The 22,500-nt window shown below is 43.9% G+C and overlaps 1 protein-coding gene across 1 annotated transcript in view; it reads right to left on the reverse strand.

Annotated features, from left to right (window-relative positions):
- Positions 1 to 22,500, reverse strand: part of LOC134457845 (unconventional myosin-XVIIIb-like) — a 137,482-nt gene that overhangs the window by 111,047 nt on the left and 3,935 nt on the right. Inside the window, exons 2-6 of the mRNA XM_063209824.1 lie at positions 18,141 to 18,297; positions 12,645 to 12,788; positions 7,277 to 7,594; positions 6,449 to 6,736; positions 4,745 to 4,808 (exon numbers count right to left, since the gene is read on the reverse strand). Coding sequence (XP_063065894.1) covers positions 4,745 to 4,808; positions 6,449 to 6,736; positions 7,277 to 7,594; positions 12,645 to 12,788; positions 18,141 to 18,179 — 853 coding nt within the window. The 5' untranslated portion in view covers positions 18,180 to 18,297. The remainder of the gene's footprint in view (positions 1 to 4,744; positions 4,809 to 6,448; positions 6,737 to 7,276; positions 7,595 to 12,644; positions 12,789 to 18,140; positions 18,298 to 22,500) is intronic.

A 22,500-nucleotide genomic window follows, 5' to 3' on the forward strand; every position in this document is an offset into this window, starting at 1 on the left:
GCACAGGTAACACCAGGAAGTCACAATTGAACAAAGACTTTTGAGAATCATTATTCTGTTGTGAAAAATGTACAAAAACAATTGAGAAAAACTGTAAGGTCTTCCTGCCGTCTTTTTCTGGAGTTAGACACTGGAATGTCAAAATTCCCCTAGAATCTGATGAAGATCTGATGAAGTCGAAACGTAATCCAGCCATGAAATAATAAAATACAACACTTAAATAAAATACAAAACTACAGTAGGCCTTCGTCCTGCACCTTTTCCTGGGATGCACAATCCTCTCCTTCAACTATGTATATGTGTAGCCTATGTGTATTTTGAAAGCGCTTTGAGTGAACTTCATAGTGATACTGTGCTATATAAATACATGTTTTATTGAATTATATAATCTCTACTGCTCAATTCTCAACCCATTTTAGCCTGATGCTGCATATATGTACGCTGTTTGACCTTTGGCGCCTGGATAGACATATAGAGTTGAGGGTTTTTTTAAATTAAAAATGTGGGTATGTTAGAGCTGAATGAACACATTCCAATGCAAGATGTGGGTCCTAGCTTATAAATGCACCTCGTTTCATGTGTTTATGTGCTTCAGAGGCTGAGATATTTAGGTTTTAGTAATAGGCAGAGGGCACCTTTGCCCAAAAAGGGCTTAGGCATTCAGAAGGTGTTTTCGCAGGTGCCTTAGGGTAAAATGGGTAAATAAATTCACAAAAGCCCATAAATACTGTACAGTATATATATATATATAAACCCTACTGTATGTATCCAGACCCTTAGGGAAGCCTGGACAATCCTCAACATGAAGTATACATGTATACTTAGACAATGATTCCGCATGCTGACAATGAACAAAAGGCTTCTATGTAAGCACTTAACACGATTCCTTAATTGTATTCTGCAACAGCTGTAATCTATTGGCTAGATAAGGCAGAAGTCACTTTCATGTTTGATGTTTTCCCTGTGAACCCTTTGAACTCAACTATTTACACACACACACGCACGCACGCACGCACGCACACACACACACGCACACGCACGCACGCACGCACGCACACGCACGCACGCACACATGCGCAAACGCACACACAGGAGAGATCATTCAAGTCAGGCACACACGCTAACACACACACACACACACACACACACACACACACACACACACACACACACACACACACACACACACACACACACACACACACTCCAGAGATCATTCAGGTCAGGCATAGAGAATGGGATTAGTGGGTTTAGAGATGAGTAGAAGCTTAGCCCCTGACATGGAAGTGGCAGACAATGAAGCGCACGTACACACACACACACACACACACACATAAACACACACACGGACGCGCACACAAACATATACACACACACACACACGGATGTGCGCGCGCACACACACACACACACACATACACACACACACACACACACACACACACACACACACACACACACACGCACAGCTACAGCTCTGTATTAGTGTAATACAGATGTGGTCTTTAGCTCTGCTGAACAGATGCTATAACCTGTTTCTCTCTCATCCTCTCTCTCTCTCCCTCTCCCTCTCCCTCTCCCCCCCTCCTCCCCTCTCACTCCCCCACTCTCTCTCCCCCCTCTCTCTCCCCTCACTCCTTTTTGTGGAACTCACAAAATTCATACAAACAAATGTTTGTATGTATGTATGTATGTATGTGTGTTTGTTTGTGCTTAATGCAACTACAGTATTATAGCGCTTGTGTGGGCGGGTGTTATTCGGAGGGACTTTTCCAGACTGATTAAGTCTGTGTGTGTGTGTGTGTGTGTGTGTGTGTGTGTGTGTGTGTGTGTGTGTGTGTGTGTGTGTGTGTGTGTGTGTGTGTGTGTGTGTGTGTGTGCGTGCGTGCGTGTGTGTGTGTCCGAGTTTGAGTAAGCACTCCCGAGGGAAATCCCCTTAAAATAAAGCTAGCTCTGGCCACTGGCTAAAGTAGAAGCATAGGAGAGGAGAGGCATGGCAGGGTCCCAGCACGGGGAGCATAGGAGAGGATGGCATGGCAGGGGCAGGCTCCCAGCACGGGACTAAAAATAACAAGCAACCCAACACCTCTGCACATTTGTCCCAGCGGGCTAGGCAGCCTCCGGACCCACACCTCACCAGCACCTCACGACAGCAGCAGCAGCAGCAGCAACAGCAGTCCACCACAGCTAGGGTTGACAACTATGAATGAAAAAATACGGGACACTCCATGGTCGCAAGGGGTCTGGGGTCCTCCTCCAGAAAATGATGTATTTCTTAGATGTAATTTACTGCATTTTTAACGTCCTGTGTCCCGTTTCAGTTCAATATGGAACCATTCTTTTATTTCTAAATACGGGGCGATTTCGTATTTCAAGGGACGGCTGGCAACCCTAAAGCCTGATACATAGTCATACTGTGCTGACTTGGGGTACAGCATGGACGTACTGTCAGCGGGATGTGTATTCCTCATAGTCGCCCTGCGTGCGCATGCAGGAAAGGGCGTGGTGTTTTTTTCCCGCTGAGATTTTAATGACGTCAATTCACCTCCGTGACAACAGGGGGCGAACTAACTCATTCAGTTGAGCCCAGTCCCTAGAATGAATCACAAAGCTATGTAAAACGTAATATTCCACTAGTAGCCTACTTCTAAAAGTTGGGGCATAATTAGATGGTACAACATCAGTTTCTTTTTGGTCAAGTACTACATGAGATTAAATGCAAGACAAACGCCATTTTAAAAGACAATAGACAGCATGAATGGCCATTCACACCTGGGGCCTAGTAGTAGCTAGCCAGCTAAATCAGTCATTACAAACTCAAAGCTAGTTGACTAGCCACCTGAAACGTAATTCTACCACTAACAAAGAGGCTTCTTGCTATTAATTTAAAAAGTTGTGGCGTAATTAGACATGAATGATAGCATACAAGATTCTCTCTTTATTCATGTTTCACAGTTCAGGTGGTTAAAATGCCAAACAAAAGCCGTTTTTAAATACAATACATCTAATGGCCATATTAACAGCTAGCTTAGCAACTGTCAGCCAAACCCATTCAAACTCTACAGGACATTAGCGAACCCTGTTTTAGAAGCTAGCTAGCCACACTACAAATCAACAAAGAGGCTTCTTGCTATTAATTTTAAAAGTTGTGGCGTAATTAGACATGGATGATAGCATACAAGATTCTCTCTTTATTCATGTTTTACAGTTGAGGTGGTTAAATGAAACAAAAGCCATTTTTAAATACAATAGATAGCCTATCTAATTAACAGCTAGCTTAGCAACTGTCAGCCAAACCCATTCAAACTCTACAGGACATTAGCGAACCCTGTTTTAATGAGCTAGCTGCCACACTACAAAAGAACAAAGAGGCTTCTTTGCTACTACCACACTACAAACATATCATTTTCATGATGGCCTTTTATGGATGTTTCTAATTGATTTTTTGGAAGTTGTACTACTGAAATAAAAAACAGTTTCTCTTCTCCCTGTCAAGTAAACTCCAGTGATTTCCTGCCAAGTCAACTGCATCCTGTTTTTCGTTTTCCTTCAAACCTCCGCGGTAGGGTAGAAGAATAGAACACAACTGACCTATCAGGGCTGAGTTCCCCCCGGACTGCCGTAAGCGCATTGACCAATCACCGTCTTCAAGCATAGCTCAGCTCACGGACATTTCAGCCTGGGAGAAACATGCGTGTACTGCAGCCAGGGGTCGTTTTGTCGCTGCACAGGGGGGCGCGGTGGCTGCTTCTCTGTGCAGAACCTCCGTGAACGCGCGACTCTGAATCCCCCTTAAGTCCACCACGGGACTCACTAGATCGACGCCCTTTCGGTACTTACCGCTTACGTCATACGACCCTAAACCTAACCCTAACCTTAACCCTAACCCTAACCTTAACCCTAAACCTAACCCTAACATTAAATCGCTTGTTTGAAATGTGAAGTCACGAGAGGGCGTCAAACTAGTGAATCTCGTCCACCACAGCCATGGCTTAGCAACTTTAGCATGTAGAACTGCTAGCACAACACGGTTAGCATAATGCAGTGGTGTTACTATACTATACCAGAATCACGCTACACAGCAAAGTACTTTCAATAGAAAGTCTCTGTGCAACAACAGCAGAAAAAAGAAAAGAAATAAACACTCCTAGAATGCAGACCAAGACATCTCAGCTGGGCAACAAAATCAAATCAGCTTGAGATATTGTGAACACCACCATAGGACAGGCTACTGGTAGGTAGCCTGATTATCATCGACTTTCAAATCTCTTCGAGACTTGGTCTGACCAAGAGCATAACAATTAGCATTTCCCAAACGGCATGGTTGACCCGCCTCGCTTGGTTTGCTACTGGCTGTTTGCTTCCCAACAAAGTGGGAGGAGTTCCCGATTTTTCCGGAGCCCAGTTACAGTATTTGTATTGCTCCTGGCCTGACTAGAAGCAACGCTGATGGAGCTGCATCCAGTGTTGCCAGATTGTCCGGGTGCCAGCCCAATTGGGCTACTTTGGATGAGCGTCTGCGGGTAAAAATCTGAAAAATTGGCCATTTGGCGTTTTTTCAGTCGTTTTGGGCCCATAGAAGTCAATGTAATTTGTTGAATTTGGGCGGAATTTGGCGCATTTTGGCGTTTTTTGAGAAGCTTTTGGGCAGGATTTGGTCAGACACATCTGGCAACACTGGCTGCACCACTAGTCGTGTGTGTGTGTGTGTGTGTGTGTGTGCGTGTGTGTGTGTGTGACTCACCAAGGTCAAAGGTGTCTTTCTGTGCCAGCCACACGGGGCCAGCCTCGTACCACACACCCGTCTGCTGCACACACAGAGAGACAGGGAGGGAGGGAGGGAAAGGAGAGGGGGACAGAGAGAAAGAAAGGAAAGAGAGAAGAAGAAAGGAAGAAAGATGGAGGAGTAGGGAGCGAAGAGAGAAGTTCCAGGAAGGGAGGGAGAGACAGAGACAGAGACAGAGACAGAGAGACAGAGGGAGGGACGGAGAGAGGGAGAGATTGGGAGGGAAATAGAAAGAGAGAAAGAGAGAAAGAGAGAGAGAGAAAGAAGATGGAGGAGTAGGGAGAGAAGAGAGACACCCCAAGAAGGAAGGGCGAGAGAGGGAGAGAGGAGAGAGGGAGAAGAGAGAGAAATTGGGAGGGAAATTTTAAGAGAAAGATAGAAGGGTAGGGAGAAAAAAAGAGAAAGATTGGTGGAGAGCAAAAGAGAAAGAAATGGAGACAGATAGAGGAATAGAGAGAAAGAGAGAAAGGAAGAAGGGAAGAAAGGGGACACATGATTATCAGCAGTTCATGATTTTACTGTGCAAGCAGTCTCCAATTATTCAATCGTTTATTGTCTCTTCATTCTGTCACTCTGTCACGTGCATAGATGTACATTTGCTATTTATCCATGCATTTGTTCTTCCCTTCATTCACTTGATCACGTGCACAGCTGTGCAGTCATATAGTCTTCAACTGTTACGCATACGCGCGCACACACACACACACACACACACACACACACACACACACACACACACACACACACACACACACACACACACACACACACACACACACACAGACACACACAGACACACACACACAGCATGAGTGCAATGTTGAATATGTTCCTGTTCTTTCAGTGTGTGTGCAGACTGAAGCCACTGTGTCTGCATTGCATTCCAGCTTCGCATCTTAACACACACAAAGGGAGACACCCCCCACCCCACTCCACCCAAGAGCCTGAGAGTTAGTACAATGTTTCAATGTTTTTCTGGCTGACCAATTGCAATAAGTGCATGGATAGCTCCGGCATCAAAACCCAACAGTATTTAAGGCATGGTATTTAGATATTACAGTAACTAAGGCATGGTATTTAGATATTACAGTAACTAAGGCATGGTATTCAGAAGTTACAGTAACTAAGGCATGGTATTTAGATATTACAGTAAGTTAATGATACAATGATTCTATACCACTTCCCCACATTACAGTATTGTAGTGACATATACTTTTGAAACATGTACCATGTGTACCATGATACTGTACCATGTTTGGAAATAAGCTCATATTACACCTCTCCTAAGTTAAATGATTGACGTATACCTTTCTCCTGTACTTTCCACTGTTCTCTGAGTATGGCCGTGTACATTTTACCTCCAAGCTAGCAGTTAGAATTGAATCCTATGAGACCAGCTAGCCGCCACATGGATATTGTCTTTGGAATCAACACAATGCGGTTATTACGGAGAGTCGGCAGTTTGATAGATCTGACACTCAACTACGTACTACTACATACAAACATGGTGGCTGTTGAGTATGAAAAATGTACAGTAACAAAAAATGGCCATTTTCGGGGCGTTCTTCGGGTAGTTTACAGTAGCCTACACTTCACTGCCACGATTAGAAATGGAACGCCCTGCGTACCCAAACACAGTGCGGAAAGCAAAAGTGTACCCACCGCTGGTGCTGGTGCCTTGGCTTCCTCTGTGATGATGGTGTTGGCCTGCTGCCCCTCTGGGTCCTGCCTCTTCTCTTTCTCCTCTGCCTTTTTCTTCTGATCCTCTGCTTTCTTCTTCTCCTCCTCCTCAGCTTTCTTCTTCAGCTCTTGCGCTTTCTTCTTCTCTTCTTCTGCTTTCTTTTTCTGTTCTAGTGCTTTCTTTTTCAGCTCTTCAGCTTTTTTCTTCTGTTCCTCTACTTTCCTCTGCTGCTCCTCCTTCTGCTTCACCTCCGCTTTCTTCTTCTCCTCCTGCCACGGATGCAAATTATCGATTAATTCATTAATTGTTAGTTGATTGACCTTATCGATCAACTCACAATTCATTGATAAGCTGATAAGTTAGTTTCCTGAAAAAAAACCCTGATTAAATCTAAATATTTAAAGGTGTTCTGTGTAAGATTGTGGCCAGAACAGGTATTCCAACTATGCTTCTCATTGAAATTGTGCTACCAATTGCCAAAATTTGATCTCTTCATGAATATTAACAAAGTAATAAACTAGTACTGTATTTACTAGTATGACCAAAGTACAGTAAGTTTTGCAGCTAAAAATGTCTATTTCTGGAAATTCAAAATGGAGAAGATGGAGAAGGATCCCCCTTTTCATGTATGAAAAGTGCAATTTTCCCAGTCATATTGAGTTATATTCCCACTATTCACACCTCTCTTCACACCACTCTTCACATGCCCATTTCACCAGGGTCTCTCGTCAGTTGAATTGGCAATTAATTGCAATTAATGGCATTAATCGGTTAAAGTCGATCAATCGACTAATTTCTTGCACCCCTACCGCCTGTTGCTGCTGCTGCTGCAGCTGTAGTTTCCTAGCCGCCTCTGCTGCCGCATGTTGTTTCTTGTCCGCGTTGTCCGATGCCGACTCGCCCGGCGTGGTTTCAGGCGAGCCGTGTTTGGAGGTGACGGGCGACAGCACCCGTCTGGGCGAAGAGGATGTTGACGAGGTCTTCCTCTCGGCCAATGGCTGGCTACCGTTGTCGCCATTGAGGAAGCGTTGCTCGGCGCGGAGAGCCATCTCGGCCTCCAAAATGGGCGGGGTCTCGTCCGGCGTCAGGAACTGCTGCACCAGCTTGTCACTCAGCTTGCTGGGCTGCTGCACTCACATGCCACACACACACACACACACACACACACACACACACACACACACACACACACACACACACACACACACACACACACACACACACACACACACACACACACACACACACACACACACACAGAGTCAGGAACTGCTGATCCAGCTTGTCACTCAGCTTGCTGGGCTGCTGCAATCACATAGGCCATGCATATACAGTCAGCTTAACCCCTAAGCGCAGAGCCTATGTTATAACCTTACTGTCACCAAAATTGTAATGGCTAATGATAGCGGCTGCAGTAGGAGGCTACAGGTGAGTCACAGTAAAAAAAGGAAAAAGACAACAAAGTTCAAAAAAGTTAATTGGAGAAAAAAAACACAGTTCTGTGTATTTGCCCATTCACTGAACCGTGAAAAAAGTGCTGTGCCAAAGAGACATTTTAATTTAAAATGAACTGTAAGAGTTCAGGCCCTCCTTAAACCATGACGAAAAGTCAGCTCTGATGTGTGACTTGGATATAAATCTCTCTTTTTATAACAGTCTTATCTTTGTCTTTCAGAAATAAATCAAATCTTAATGACTCCTGATCTGCCTCGCTCCCCTGAGGCCGGACTACAGTTAGAGTTTTATCTGTTCACAGGAGATAAAATCAAGACAAGTCTATGAACAAATATTGTGCTCTGGGGTGAGGGCATGGGAAAGGCTTTTATACCAAATTCTTTTTGTGGTTTTTGAAATTAGCTTACCGTAGTCTTTTTCAGTCCAAGGATAATTTCAGTCATGAAAAAAAGAACCAAAAATAAACAAGCGTTGTCATACACTAGAAGTGAACACACAGGAAATACAATACAAGACATTGGGCACACAGGACAATTAACCCCTTAGCATTTGACATGCAAACTGCATAAAAAGGACAATATATTTCTCAGAATCTGGGAACCGTTTATGTCCTTCATAGGCGTAAACATTGAAACCATACTGATCAGAGGCTTCATGTGACAATAATTTAAAAAAATGACTTGCATCCAGTTTTATTGTCTACTCTATCAATGTTTTTTGTTTGTTTCTTTTCCCTCTGTTTGATGTCATCCAAGGAATACTGAGCCAACCTTCTGTCTGTATGTGTATTTATACATGTGTGAGCCGAGTCTTGTTCTGTATGTTCTTGTTAAAATCAATTAAAAAAAAACAACAACAAAAAAAATTAACCCCTTATCTTAGAGCCTATGTTGTTATAACCTTACTGTCACAAAAAAATGTAATGACTGTGTCTTAATCTGTTACTTAAGGCTCTCGGTAATGTCATAGCAATGTAGTTGAGTATTTTCAGCAAACAGTGAATAGGCCCGTGGACGACCCCATCTGCAGGAAGAGGCTACGGAACACCCAAGGCCTGACAAATCTATAAAATTAATTTTCATTTTTATGTATTTAGCTGAGACTTTTATCTCTATGAGATGCTGTCGTCCCTGGAGTAAAGTAAAGGCACATAGGCATGGATGTGATGTGATGTGATGTGATGTGATGTGATGTGATGTGATGTGATGTGATGTCATGTGATGTGATGTGATGTGATGTGATGTGATGTGATGTGATGTGATGTGATGTGATGTGGGGGCCGTTGTAGCAGTGGTTAGGGAGGTGGACATATAAGGTCAGTGGGTTGCCGGTTCGAATCCCACCCTTACCTCTCCCTACACCTCCATCCATGGCTGAAGTGCCATTGAGCAAGGCACCTAACCCCACATTGCTCCTATCCAGGGACTGTAACTAATACCCTGTATCTAAACAAATGTAAGTCGCTTTGGCTAACAGCGTCAGCTAAGTGTATGTAATAATGTAATTAATGTAATCAATGTAATTGTAATTAATGTAATCTATGTAATGTCATTAATGTGGTGCTACTGTGACACACCTGACCACACCCATGGGCAGGGACGGATTACCATTTTGTGGGCCCCTGGGCCTGCGATGACGCAGGGCCCCCCTACTACAACCCCCCCCCCCCACCAAAAAAATTTTTTTTTCTAGTTTTCAGGGTTTTGCCAGGAAATTTTGCTATGCAGGCAGGCAAAAACTCCAACACCAAAACACACCAGAGGGACGGCAATACAGAACGGGAGTCGGAAATACACATGTGCCATGGTTGGCAAGCGACGGCATTTGCGCACGGTGCAGCCCAAAAGTTTCTACTCTGCTGAAAGCGACTCCAATTCACTAACAACATCATAGGCTAAGACTGTTCACATTTCGGAGAAGTCTTTGCTTTCGACATTTAAAAAGATGTCGTGTAAAAGACCACAGGTAGGCCTACATTATTACCAGTAGGCCTACACAAAGAAAGTATTTTTGCCGCTTTCCATTATGCCGCATATTATCATAGGCTATGCGTCAACAATCTGGACAAAGAAAACATTTGTGATGAGCACCAGATAGTTTTGTCAAAGCTCTCCAGTTCGTGGCCAAGCAGTGATCCTTTACATGTAGCCCATAGAATAAAATGCACCGAGAAACCAGCGGAGCAGAACGTTTTGACACATGGAGTGCATAATGTATGACCGAGAACACATTAGCCTATTGTAAAACGTGAAGTTACTTTCAAACACAAACATTTCTTTCTTCAAATTGAAAGGCATGCCCGTGCGTTAGTAGACAACAGATATCCAATACAAGAGGAAAGTCCCACAACAACTTAAATACAACTATACTGACTCAAGTAAATCAGCCTGCTAATGCTAATAAACGTAGCAGGCTCCATTATGGGATGCAATATGGTTTTGTTTCATGAGACAGCCTGCCTTGTACACCATCAACCTCAGGTCACGAATCAATTCAAGTTTGTGGAACAACCCCATTTCATTCAACCATGCAAAAAATAGACTAATGTAAAGCCATGGTGTACATTAAACATACTCAATTTAAGCGCAATTCAAAATATCTCTTACCTTTTGACGTTGTCTTTGACATAGAAAATCCCATATAAATAATCCAAGCATGATAACAGAGCGATCATCCACCAATGCTAGAGTGTCTCTGACTGCCGCCTATTCAAACTTGTCTACAGTTATATCAAAATGACTTTGCTAACTCTGCCGTTCGAATTTGTTTTTCAATTCTATAGGTTTCGGAAATTGCGTGTCTATTGTAAAATCTTTCGGCTATTTTACCACTGCTGAAAGCTGCTCAAACATTTTCGGAAATAACGTTTCCTTCTGCATCGCAGCCAATCGGGAGTGTGGTAGCTGTTCCCTGGTCAAATGTCCCCTGGGTCCTAGGTTCCCCGGTATGACAATCAATGATGCATGGGTTTGGTCTTCGTTCTCTGTCAGTATCAATTGCATTCTCCCAGAGCTATATAGACAGGACGCTAAATCTTCTTTTTTTCATCACCAGCCAAAGTGGTTACATGTTAATTTTACTAGCCAAACACACATTTACTAATGGGCCAATGTGGCTAGTAAGGTTGTCTCTTCTACCAGCCAAACTGAAATTTCATCAATATTTGGCCGGTTGGCTGTTGTTAATTTAGAGCCGTGTAGATATTGCATTACCAAATAAAATAACACTTTAAATGAGGGGATGATCACAGCAAATATGAAGAATTAAAAAATAAGCTGGCCTGGCACACATGATGACTCAATTAGGCCTACTTGTTGATCAGACAGGGCTGTTTGTTATGTTTCAAAACCATTGCCATACAAAATGTGCAAGTATGTAATAATTATATAACCAATGATTCAGGGGCCCTGCAATGACATTATTCAGGGGCCCATTCTGATCCCCAGGGCCCCTCATAATATAAGACAATATAGGGGCCCTGCCAGATACCAGGTTCCGGTTCAGCCAAGATACTGTATGTTTCAGGGGCCCATTCTTACCCCCAGGGCCCCTGATGTATAAGCCAATATAGGGGCCCTGTCAGATACCAGGTTCTGGTTCGGCCAACATATGTTTCAGGGGCCCATTCTTATCCCCAGGGCCCCTCATAATATAAGCCAATATAGGGGCCCGGTCAGATACCAGGTACTAGTTCGGCCAACATATGTTTCAGGGGCCCATTCTTATCCCCAGGGCCCCTCATAATATAAGCCAATAGGTCTACAGGGGCCCTGTCAGATACCAGGTACCGGTTCAGCAAATGCAAGCCATTTGTCGGGCCCTGCAACGACATTATTCGGATCCCCAGGCCTTACATAACATAGCCTATACACCATTAAAGGGGCCCCTTCAAATAGATGAGTAAATTTCCCGTGTGTCAGGGCCCCATGTAACATTATTCAAGGGCCATGAAAGAGGGTTCAGGGCCCTATGACGCACTATACTATTTGATCTCCTCCGTCATAAATGAATAACAAAGCATGTGGCATATGGCATAAGGGCTTTATTGACTCATATTACATAACATAACCAGTGTTCCATAACTTCAGGGGCCCAGTAGCAGTAGGTTATTCAAAATTTCTGCGCGGAGGACTGGGCCTCAGGGCCCCCCCAGGGCCCCCCAGGCTCTTGGGCCCCTGGGCCTGGGCCCGGTAGGCCCGTTCAGTGATCCATCCTTGCATGGGGACCCAGGTTCAAATCCAGCCAGGGCCATTTCTCAACCTCACCCCATCTCTCTCTCTCTCTCTCTCTCTCTCTCTCTCTCTCTCTCTCTCTCTCTCTCTCTCTCTCTCTCTCTCTCTCTCTCTCTCTCTCTCCCACTTACTTCCTATCACCATCTTCAATCACCCCATCTCTCTCTCTCTCTCTCTCTCTCTCTCTCTCTCTCTCTCTCTCTCTCTCTCTCCCACTTACTTCCTATCACCATCTTCAATGCCCGGCCCTAACGTGGCACTAATGGTTGGGTTCGATTCCGACCCGGGCCTTTTTTGACCGTTCCCCGTCTCTCTCTCCCAACTCGCTTCCTGTCACCACCTTCACTGTCCTGTCGTATAAAACTAAAAATAAAGGCTTGAAAAGCCCCCCCAAATACTTAGAAATATATATTCGCTGTCCTATCCAATAAAGGCATATAAGCACCCAAAAAAGAAGGAGGTGTGTTGTGTTGTGTTGTGTGTTCCTCACCGAGCGATCCTCTTTAATCTCGGGCTCCTTCTGCTTGGTCTCCTTCTCCGTCTCCCGGACCAGCTGCTTGAGGAAGCCCCCGGGTACGGCTGCCACGGGTGGGGGAACAGGGGTGGCTGGGACAGGCTTATTCTCCTCCTTGATCTGAACCACCACACCACACCACACCACAGAGGACACGTCACAACTCCAAAACACACCTTAATTCGTGCACTCTTCCACACACACAAACACACACGTACATGCATGCACTCTCACACACACACATACAGTACATGCACTCACACACACACACATACATGCAGGCAGACACACACACACGCACAAGCACAAACACACACACGCACATACAAACACGCACATACACACACACACACACACACACACACACACACACACACACACACACAAACACACACACACACACACTCAGTCACTCTCAGTCTCACATTCACACTCACACACATTTTTTCATTCACCATTACATACTCATACTCAAACATTTTCAAAATATCACGATGCTGTCATTTCCACTCACTCAAGGATATGCAGTCACATATGACCAAATCATGCATGGTCCCAAACATATTTATGCTTAGACAACGATACAAACAATGTATGCACAAATGTATGCAAAACATACATCAGCTGGGAACACTACCGCCATCTTCAAAATCACTGTGTTCATACAGTAGCTGATGGAAGGTGGTAGAGCGAATTCAGTAGTGCTGCTCACTGTCACACATTCACAAACTACTGAAAGGCTTACAGACACAATTTAAAGGTTTAAAGGAGCGACAGAGAAAGTCCATTAAAAGCACAATGCAAGCATTCTGACATTCCCATTGGCTGTGGCGGCTGTCGCCAAACCGCATCATTGCTCATTTGCATAATATTCGATGCAGTTCAACTACAAACTGTCCCTCAAGTCGCTCAAATCGCCTCTCGTCGCCCAAAGCACTTCGTTTCTGTCAACAGCGACTCAATACAAAATCAATTACTTCTGTCGCTCAAGTCAATCTGGTCTATCTGTGCCTTTACAGTAGTAGCCTACATGCACTGCAAAATACACTGCGTAGGTCATTGTCAAGGGCGAGCACAGTTTGATAAGGGGGGATGGTGTGGCAGCCCTCTGGCCCCTGAAGTGGTCTCTCTCTCCAGGAAAAGAAGGCATTAGGGCTAAGGGCCAACTGTTAGCTCTTAGCGCCTTCTCTCTTGCACATGCATGCAAGGTTATTTGCTTACTGGCTTTTCCGAGTCACTAGTGTCTAGTCATTCAGCATGATCACCTGGTCGCCATCAATGGGCCCAGATTCAATGCATTTTAAGCAGGTATAAGTGAAGTAGCATCTGGTGGCCCAGACATAAACATGCATTCCACTGTTTTCTATTCAAAACCAGTAGTCATTTACACAGTACCTTATGCTTTACTTCAAAACAGGGGTGCATTTCTCAAAAGATGCTAGCCTAGATGCTAGCCAGTTAGCGACTCGGGTAGTTGCCAATGGGAAATTTCATTGCAAACAACAAAGTAGCTATCTACTGTTTTGAGAAATGCACCCCAGAACATGTTAGAGGTCATTGCGCGATTAATATCAAGTCCATACATACGTCCTGCATACATCCCAGCCAGCAGGAGGAGGTAGCTTGCCCTCATATCACACTGACCAGCCAGAAGCTGCCGAGTCATGAGCTAGTCACTGGGATCAGCTTGCTTGACCACCAGTAAGGCTTCACCTCAAAACCAATATCCACACACACACACACACACCCTGCCCAACACATGATTTTATCCACCTCCCCCACCTTCAGTCCCAGTCCCAAACCACCCCTCTAAACCCAGCGAGGGCTATGATAAGCAATGGCAGGTGTGTCTCAGCATAGCAAACAGAGTTGACACTGATGTTTTCCAGGGACAACTATGTAGCAAGCAGACAGAGAGACAGACTGGAAGACAGCATGCTTGCTGCCCTCGTCAACTAGCTGACTTGAGTCATATACTGCCAGACACAGGCGTTGCATGACGCGACACACCACCCACCACCACCACCAAAAAACACAACAGACTTTCAGAAATCAGACATGACAAGATTACAGTGGCATGCTTGACACTGGCACAGAGAGAGCGGAGCGGAGCGGCACTGGTCGGAGCGGAGGTGTTAACGACAGAGCCAAATACAGCCATGAGAGGAGAGCGGCGGACAAGGCAGGGCAGCACGGCCGTGTCAAGTGTATGGCGCCTTTGAGAAGGGGGCGGCGCCAAGCCCCGGGAGTGGGAGGAGGCTAAAATAAAATTGACCCAGTTATTTGGGTGGTCATTGTTGGCCTAGAGAAGGGGAAACTTAAAGCTGACAGACGGACTGACGGACGGGCGGACTGACGGACAGACGGTTCAGAATAGCTACAGTGAAACTGAATGACCGGTTTATGGTATGTGTGTGTGATGACTACAGACAGTAGGCCTACTGGTACAGTCTCACACTATGGAGGCCTGGAGAGGACAAACAGCACTTCGACACCAAAAAAGAAAGAGGAGGAAACTGTGACACGCCGCTTTCATTATTATTTTTTACTTTTTCTTTAAGGCAATTAAGGACTGACTGACTGTTTCTTTTTGAAGTAGTTTTGTAGTTTCTACTACTACCCACAAAGACTGTTAGAGCACTTGTGTTTAACCCCTTAGTGCAGAGCCTATATTATAACCTTGCCGTCACCAAAAATTGCAATGGCTATGTCTTAATCTGTTACTTAAGGCTCTCGGTAATGTCATAGCAATGTTGTTATGATGTAGTTAAGTAAATAGTGAATAGGCCTGCCGGCGACCCCATCTGAGAGGCTACTATTTGGATCCTTTTTCCTTTTTTCTGAGCACTTTGACACCATTTGGATTCCTAGTTTGATCCATATGGCAGATGACGACTAGAACATATTAGCATACCGCGACGGGGGCTGCAATCTGGTATGGCCACTTATACTGTGCTGTACCCTAAACCTGGCACAGATCCCAGCTCAGCTCAGTGCAGTTCAGAGCCTGGACAACAAGGTCAACGGACGGTCAACGGAAGCCACCAATGACTCAGGGAAATACTGGACCAGATCATAATGCATTTGAAGAGCTTTGTTGACTTATACTGTGTATGTTTAACATTTTCAGGACCACAATGGAAATAAGTGTTAAGCTTTATTGAGTTATCCTGACACTCTGGTTTTATTTATATAAATATGTGGTGCGGTAAAATCTATCTATCTATACCTTTTGGGAAAGTGACATTTTCTAATAGTATTGCATTGCAAAATTAATTTTATATAGATTTTTAAAAGTTCCCATGTTTTCAAAATATTTGAATGGCTAGAACTCGATGAAAGGAACAGTAATTTCCTGTAATAAAATGCAAACTCAAAAAATGGCGTTCAAGTCATTTTGCAACAAAACTCTTCGCATGCAGATCATTTTTCACTGCAGATATGAACTGATATTGACCCCAAAACTCAAGCCTTTACGTAATAGAGCATAATCATAAACCAATGCAAAGTGAGCAGCTGTCATGCAGTTTCTTCTCTCTGTAAGTTACTGGACACTTTGGACACTTTTTTCCCAGTTTTTGCTGCTTTTTCCACTCAGCTATGGCACATGGGATGAACAACTCTTACTCTTCTCATCACAACCACAGCTGTGTGTGTGTGTGTGTGTGTGTGTGTGTGTGTGTGTGTGTGTGTGTGTGTGTGTGTGTGTGTGTGTGTGTGTGTGTGTGTGCGCGCGCGCGCGCGTGTGGTGTATGGTGAATGTGCAATGATGTGTGTAATGTATTTGTGTTTATCTTATGTATTTATGTATGTATGCTTCGGGATCAATAAATTATGCTCTACTCTACTGCAGTATTGTGCTGTGCTGTGTTCTTGGGCTGCCACCTCTCTCTGCAAGTTCTCCTGCAGGGGGTCAGCTCAACGTTCCCACATCCCATTAGTCCCACAGCCCATTGGTTCCACAGCTCATTCCTGCTGTTCCATGTTCACTCATTTTTAAGAAATTATTCAAAGATACGCCCTATGTTCCACAACTCCGAGTAAGTAAACTAAGAGAACGTGCCTTTCTCTTCGCCATGGAACATGGGGCCTAAATTAGAATAAATTCTTAGAAATGTGGGAACGTGGAGCAACAGGAATATGTTGTGGGAGGACCAATGGGCACTTCCATTGTGCAGTATTGTGCTGTGCTGTGTTCTTCAGCTGCCTCGTCTCTCTGTAAGGCATTGTGAAGTATTGTGCTGTGCTGTGCTGCTGTGTTCTTGAGGGTCATTAAAATGTCTTGACTTGAGAGACCAGCTGTCACTCAGTGTAAAGTTTCATGGAGTTGATTATACTACCTGCTAATAGCTAACAGCTGGCACAGTGACGGAGCATCCAGCACAGTTGAGGAGCACTCAGAATGCAGATTCAAAAACTCAAGAGTAGGTCTGTTGTTTTCGGAAAAGGAAAATAATCTGTGGCATGTGTTCTCTGAGATTGGGGTAAACACAGCCAACTGCATTCATAAATTAAACGTTTTACAAGTAATAACAACAAACTAACAAAGGTATGACAAAATGTAATGCAACATCTAGGCCTATGTTTAAACCATAGCTCTACCCTATTTATTTGTTTATTTATTTTTGCCAGGTGCATTTTTTATCATTGCAACTATGGACAATGCCCTGTGCAAATTTGCCCAAATGAATTATTGAATTGTAATTTGGGTAACACTTTATTTTTAGGCTACATTGTAGGCTACATCGGCCTACCTCATCCTAACTTTGAGTGCAAGTAGAGCAAAGTGCAAACACGCGTTACAAAACCACTGTAACAACACAGTTTGTTACACTGTTGTCTAATGTAACAAGGAGACAAAATCGAGTGTCGCCTAGCCCTCATCGGGGATATGACAAAAAAGACGTTGAAATCAGTGTACATTTTCTACACAATGCATAACTGCTCTAGGCTACATAGACTCTTAATGACAAATGTAGGCTAGTGAAATGTAAGGGAAATGAACAAGGGAAAGTTTATGAAGAAGTTCTACTGACAATTACGTGCTGACACTGGCACAGCTATGGTTAATAAAATAGACACATTTGTTAAAAAGCCCCCATGGAAATCGAATGTCGTGTTAACCACCACCGCATTCATTAGCCTACCTGCACATTAGGTACAAAAGCTGACAAGGCCGGCACGTGCGCAACGGCTGGTAGTCGACAGCTGGCGAGGAAAAGCATTCTTTGCACTTATCAAGCGCGCTCATTATTAGCAGTGCTAGCATGGCAAACAGCCAGGCAGGGGTCACGATTCACTCACGGCACGACATAAACAAAAGCACAACACTCTGCTACTTAGCATATCATCAAAAAGACATTGTTAATATTAGTATGACAAGCTAAAAGGTTCATTCAGTAGTAGGCTGGTGAGTCAAAGCGGTGCAAAATTGAGCCGTGCGGTGCGTCACGATGCTCTGGAGGGACCTCCCTTCTGTTCCCATAGTTTCAAGCGTGAGGATAGTGCCATGGCAACCAGCTGTTGAGGGAGGGGGTGGGGTGAATGGTCAGGTGGAGACAGAGGTCAGCCAGATGCGTGGAGGTGAGGAGGGCGCCCAACAACAAACAGAAACAGTGACACTGTGGACCTGGTGATAGATGGAGAGACAACAGGGAAAAAATGAGTGAAGGAGAGGGTGAGTGTGATTTTTTTTTTTTTTAAGAGAAAAGGCTACAACATAATAGACTAGGCCTACATTGACTACCGGTAGGCTATACATCAATGCTACAATGATGTAACATAACACTGTACATAGTAGAATTTATCCATAAGCTTACCCAACTCGATCTGAACAAAGAATAGTGGCCTAACTTATCCTACTGCAGTTCCGTCCCCTAACCTGTAGTCTACAGACTCCCAAAGGCAATAACTTAAGTTGCCAGTGTTCAAATAATACAATAGGCCAACTAAAGCACAAAAATGTGTTTTATTATTTTCTGCTGACACAGAAGAAAGTGGAGAATGTAGACTAGTATCGGGCCGTTTCCAATAGAGGTTATAGAGCAGGGGTCCCCAAACTAAGGCCCGGGGGCCGGATACGGCCCACCATGCCCCTTTGACCGGCCCTCCACCTCTCTGCACCTCACCATTTGAACTGGCCCAAAGAAGCAATCCTCACAGAAAAAATAATGATAAAATATATTTTTAAAATATTTTATTTTGTTTATCAACAGGCCTTCCTACAGTTTAAGTTTCACTAACCTATTGTGAATCACCAGAAGTTTCTTGTCTTGATAGTTTCTCATCTCACAGGCAGTGACCTAGTATACAGCCCACTTGATTGATCCCGGCCCCTGATCACAGTCAGCAACAATAATGTGGCCCCCAGAGAAAAAAGTTTGGGGACCCCTGTTATAGAGGCTAATGGTCTGAAGAAGGACAGGTATTTCAAAGATTCTCTATTCTGCATTTAAACCGTCTCTGGTTATTTCCTATTCGTCATCTGTGAAATTGTCTTAGACCTATTGCCCATATCTAATGTGAGGTCAAGTTGCCATCATAAAATACCATTTGAAAAACTAAATAAAGAATGGAGAAACACTGCCAGAATCCTGCCAGGTTTTCCCTTACAGCTACTGAGTCAAGACATGTGGAACAGACTGTGACAATTCTGCTATTATTTTCTTACATGTAATCCTCTGACAACTGTGTTTCAGTGAATCTATGAAAATGAGCTCCTACAGAGAAACTCATGAGTGGATGTCTCCGTTGGCTTGACTAGGTGCAAGCCCTACCACCTCTTTAACACATTTAAGCCTAATGTTGCGCATATGCTGCATTGACCTAGGCACCCTGTGTGACATAGACGCTACATTCAGGCTCTTGAGAAGATTTGAGTGTTTTATTAACAATGTGGGTATGTTAGAGCTGAATACATTTCAATGCAAGATGAGAGTTCTAGCTTTTACATTCTCATCTTTTGATGTGCTTCAGAGGCTGAGATATTTGGGTTTTTATAGTCCAGATGCACTCTCCAGGGGTATGGAAGTAGCTCTGCTGTTATCTACTGCTTACGTCACACAAAATGGTTGTCACTCCACCAGGTTGTCACTCCACCAAAATGAATTTAATAGGCCTTGATTTCATGCATTTGTTGTCTCACACCACACATTTCCAATGATATTTAACCTGTGTGTGTGTATGGGCAGAAAACTGTGTATAGTAGCCAGGCTGAAAATTAGTGATAGGCTAAGTTTTGCTAACTCACCAACTGTCTCAAGAGCACATAGCTCGAAAATGTTCACTTGGGAAAAATGAAACAAAATGAAAAACACGGGCAAGTGTACGGACGTGTGTGTGTGTGTGTGTGTGTGTGTGTGTGTGTGTGTGTGTGTGTGTGTGTGTGTGTGTGTGTGTGTGTGTGTGTGTGTGTGTGTGTGTGTGTGCGTGCATGCATTGGTGTATCATGTGACTGGAGCTCCAGAGGAAAACAGCAGCCCCCTTAAAATCCCGCTTATCTATACATCTTTGGAATAAGATAGGCCTACTAATATAGAAACAGTAACTGATAGCATATTATCCACATGTCAACAGACATACAAACAACTACACACAAGAATGAAATCCCACCAGACTTGGAAGGGTAGGTTGAATGAGTGTGCTCGCAGGGCTTGACACTGGCACCTGCCAACCGGCCAAATACTGGTAAAACTTGGCTGTGGCTGGTAAGCTTAATCATTTCAGTGTCACTAGCCAATTTGGCAGGTAGCTTATTCTATATATGACATATCAGAATAGCCTACACTGCACTTTGCCCCTTGTGTATTGTTTATATTTCAATGTAGAAAGCTGTGCACTGATCTTCTTGATTCAGCACCTCATCTTCTGAGGTTGGATGTACAGCGTCATGATAAAGAAAAAAACAACATCAAATTTGTTAGTAAAAAAGCTGAATGGCTAGTGAGTGTGGGAAAACCACTAGCCACAATGGCCAGCAAGCAAAAAAAGTTAATGTCAAGCCCTGGTGTGTTGGTCAATGTTTTGAAGTATTGGATAATTGTCAGACTTGTAGCTCAAGGTTGCCATTTTGACTCCCAACCCGCCAGGTTGTTGGGGGGAGTAATTAACCAGTGCTTTCCCCCATCCTCCTCCATGACTGAGGTACCCTGAGCATGGTACCGCCTCGCCACACTGCTCCCTTTCGGGTGCCATTGGGGGCTGCACCCTTGCACGGGAGAGGCATACATGCAATGTTGTTGTGTGCAGTGTGCACTTGTGTGCTGTGGAGTGATGTGTGACAATGACAATGGGAGTTGCAGTTTCCCAGTTCCCAGTAGATATCCTGCCAAGCCTTGCAGGAGCAACAACAGAACAATGATTGATGCACAGATGTAGACTGGCATGTACACAAATGAGTACATGGTACTAAAAAGCCAACTCTTCACTTGGGAGTGCTGGTTGTCAAGGAGTGCTACTTCACTTTTTTCTGCCAAGCAGGTGCACTTTGGCTGAAGGAAAAAGTCACTTTAAGACATGGCTGAACTCAACTTCACTGGTGACTGTTGTAAAGTCTTGCCAAAGATTCCAAAGGCACACTGCTGGTAAAGTTAAAAAGCCTCTACTGAAACGGGCCCTTTTCGTTAAAGGCTTTTTAACTTTACCAGCGGTGTGCCTTTGGAATCTTTGGCAAGACTTTAACCACATGTCACCACTGAAGTTGAGTTTAGTCATATCTTAAAGTGACAAATCAGTACATGTTCCCCTCTGATAGATTCACTTCCACCTATTTGTTAGTCATAGTGTTGCACAGGTCAAAAGTTGATAAAGTTGATGTAGGCGAAGGTGATTGTCAATAATTCACAATGATTCACAATAATTCACAATAAAGGACAGCATTGGACTCTGAAAAGTTATTTAAGCTTAAGCCACAAAATTATTCACTCTGCCCATGTCTGTAACACATTGTCATCAAACTAGAGTTGACAGAAACATGTGTTGACATTTACACATCTAAATGGGCATACGAACACGTCCACACCAATATGTAGCAGCATACCTAGTAGGCATTAAACGTAAAATGAAAACAAGAACTCAACGCAAAAAGGTCAATTCTAACACTCCTGTGGCAACCATGACAGGCAGTCATATTGAAAGTGTTGAACCCCAAACATCTAATCAATTCATACCTATTATGGACTAACAGCACACAAGATGTGGCCAAAAATTTGCCTGCACCTTCAGTGTAAAGACATAAAACAAAACAACATTATATTAACCGATGTCAACACAGGCAGACAGAAAGACATGTTATGTGTGTCTCCATCTCAACAGACTAGAGATGGGATTTATGGGTCTGTGACGGGATCCGGATCATAGTGACAAAACTGGCTCTTTTGACTTCTTTTGACTTAGAATCTCTTTGTGTTTTTTAAATTAGTTATTCAGTATTTAGAATGTAATATTTTGACTCCACCTCTAGGTCATGTTGTTCAAACAACTGATTGTCCTGCTTCTAAAGACTATTTCTGACACTTTTTGAGGCAGACTAATGTGTTTTCCCCCAAATTACAGTACTCACGTCAAGGTCACATGCTTAAAATGAATGAAAAATGAACGTCAAAACGAGTGGCTCCCCTAGCTGTGATCCGGTTCCCATCGTTCACTTCTGGGAGCCATTCAAAAGAATCGTCTCATTCTCGAACGTCACAACACTACAACAGACATATAGAAACGCATAACATGTTGTGGTATGTGTCCTCGTCGGTGTGCACAGATAAGGATGAGGTGGTGCTAAAGCACCTGCCCCTTTGGCCTACTGGACAAAAAGTGCCCTTTTTAATGTTATTTTTTG

Source organism: Engraulis encrasicolus, chromosome 11 (genome assembly GCF_034702125.1).
Source record: "Engraulis encrasicolus isolate BLACKSEA-1 chromosome 11, IST_EnEncr_1.0, whole genome shotgun sequence".
Lineage (NCBI taxonomy): Eukaryota > Metazoa > Chordata > Actinopteri > Clupeiformes > Engraulidae > Engraulis > Engraulis encrasicolus.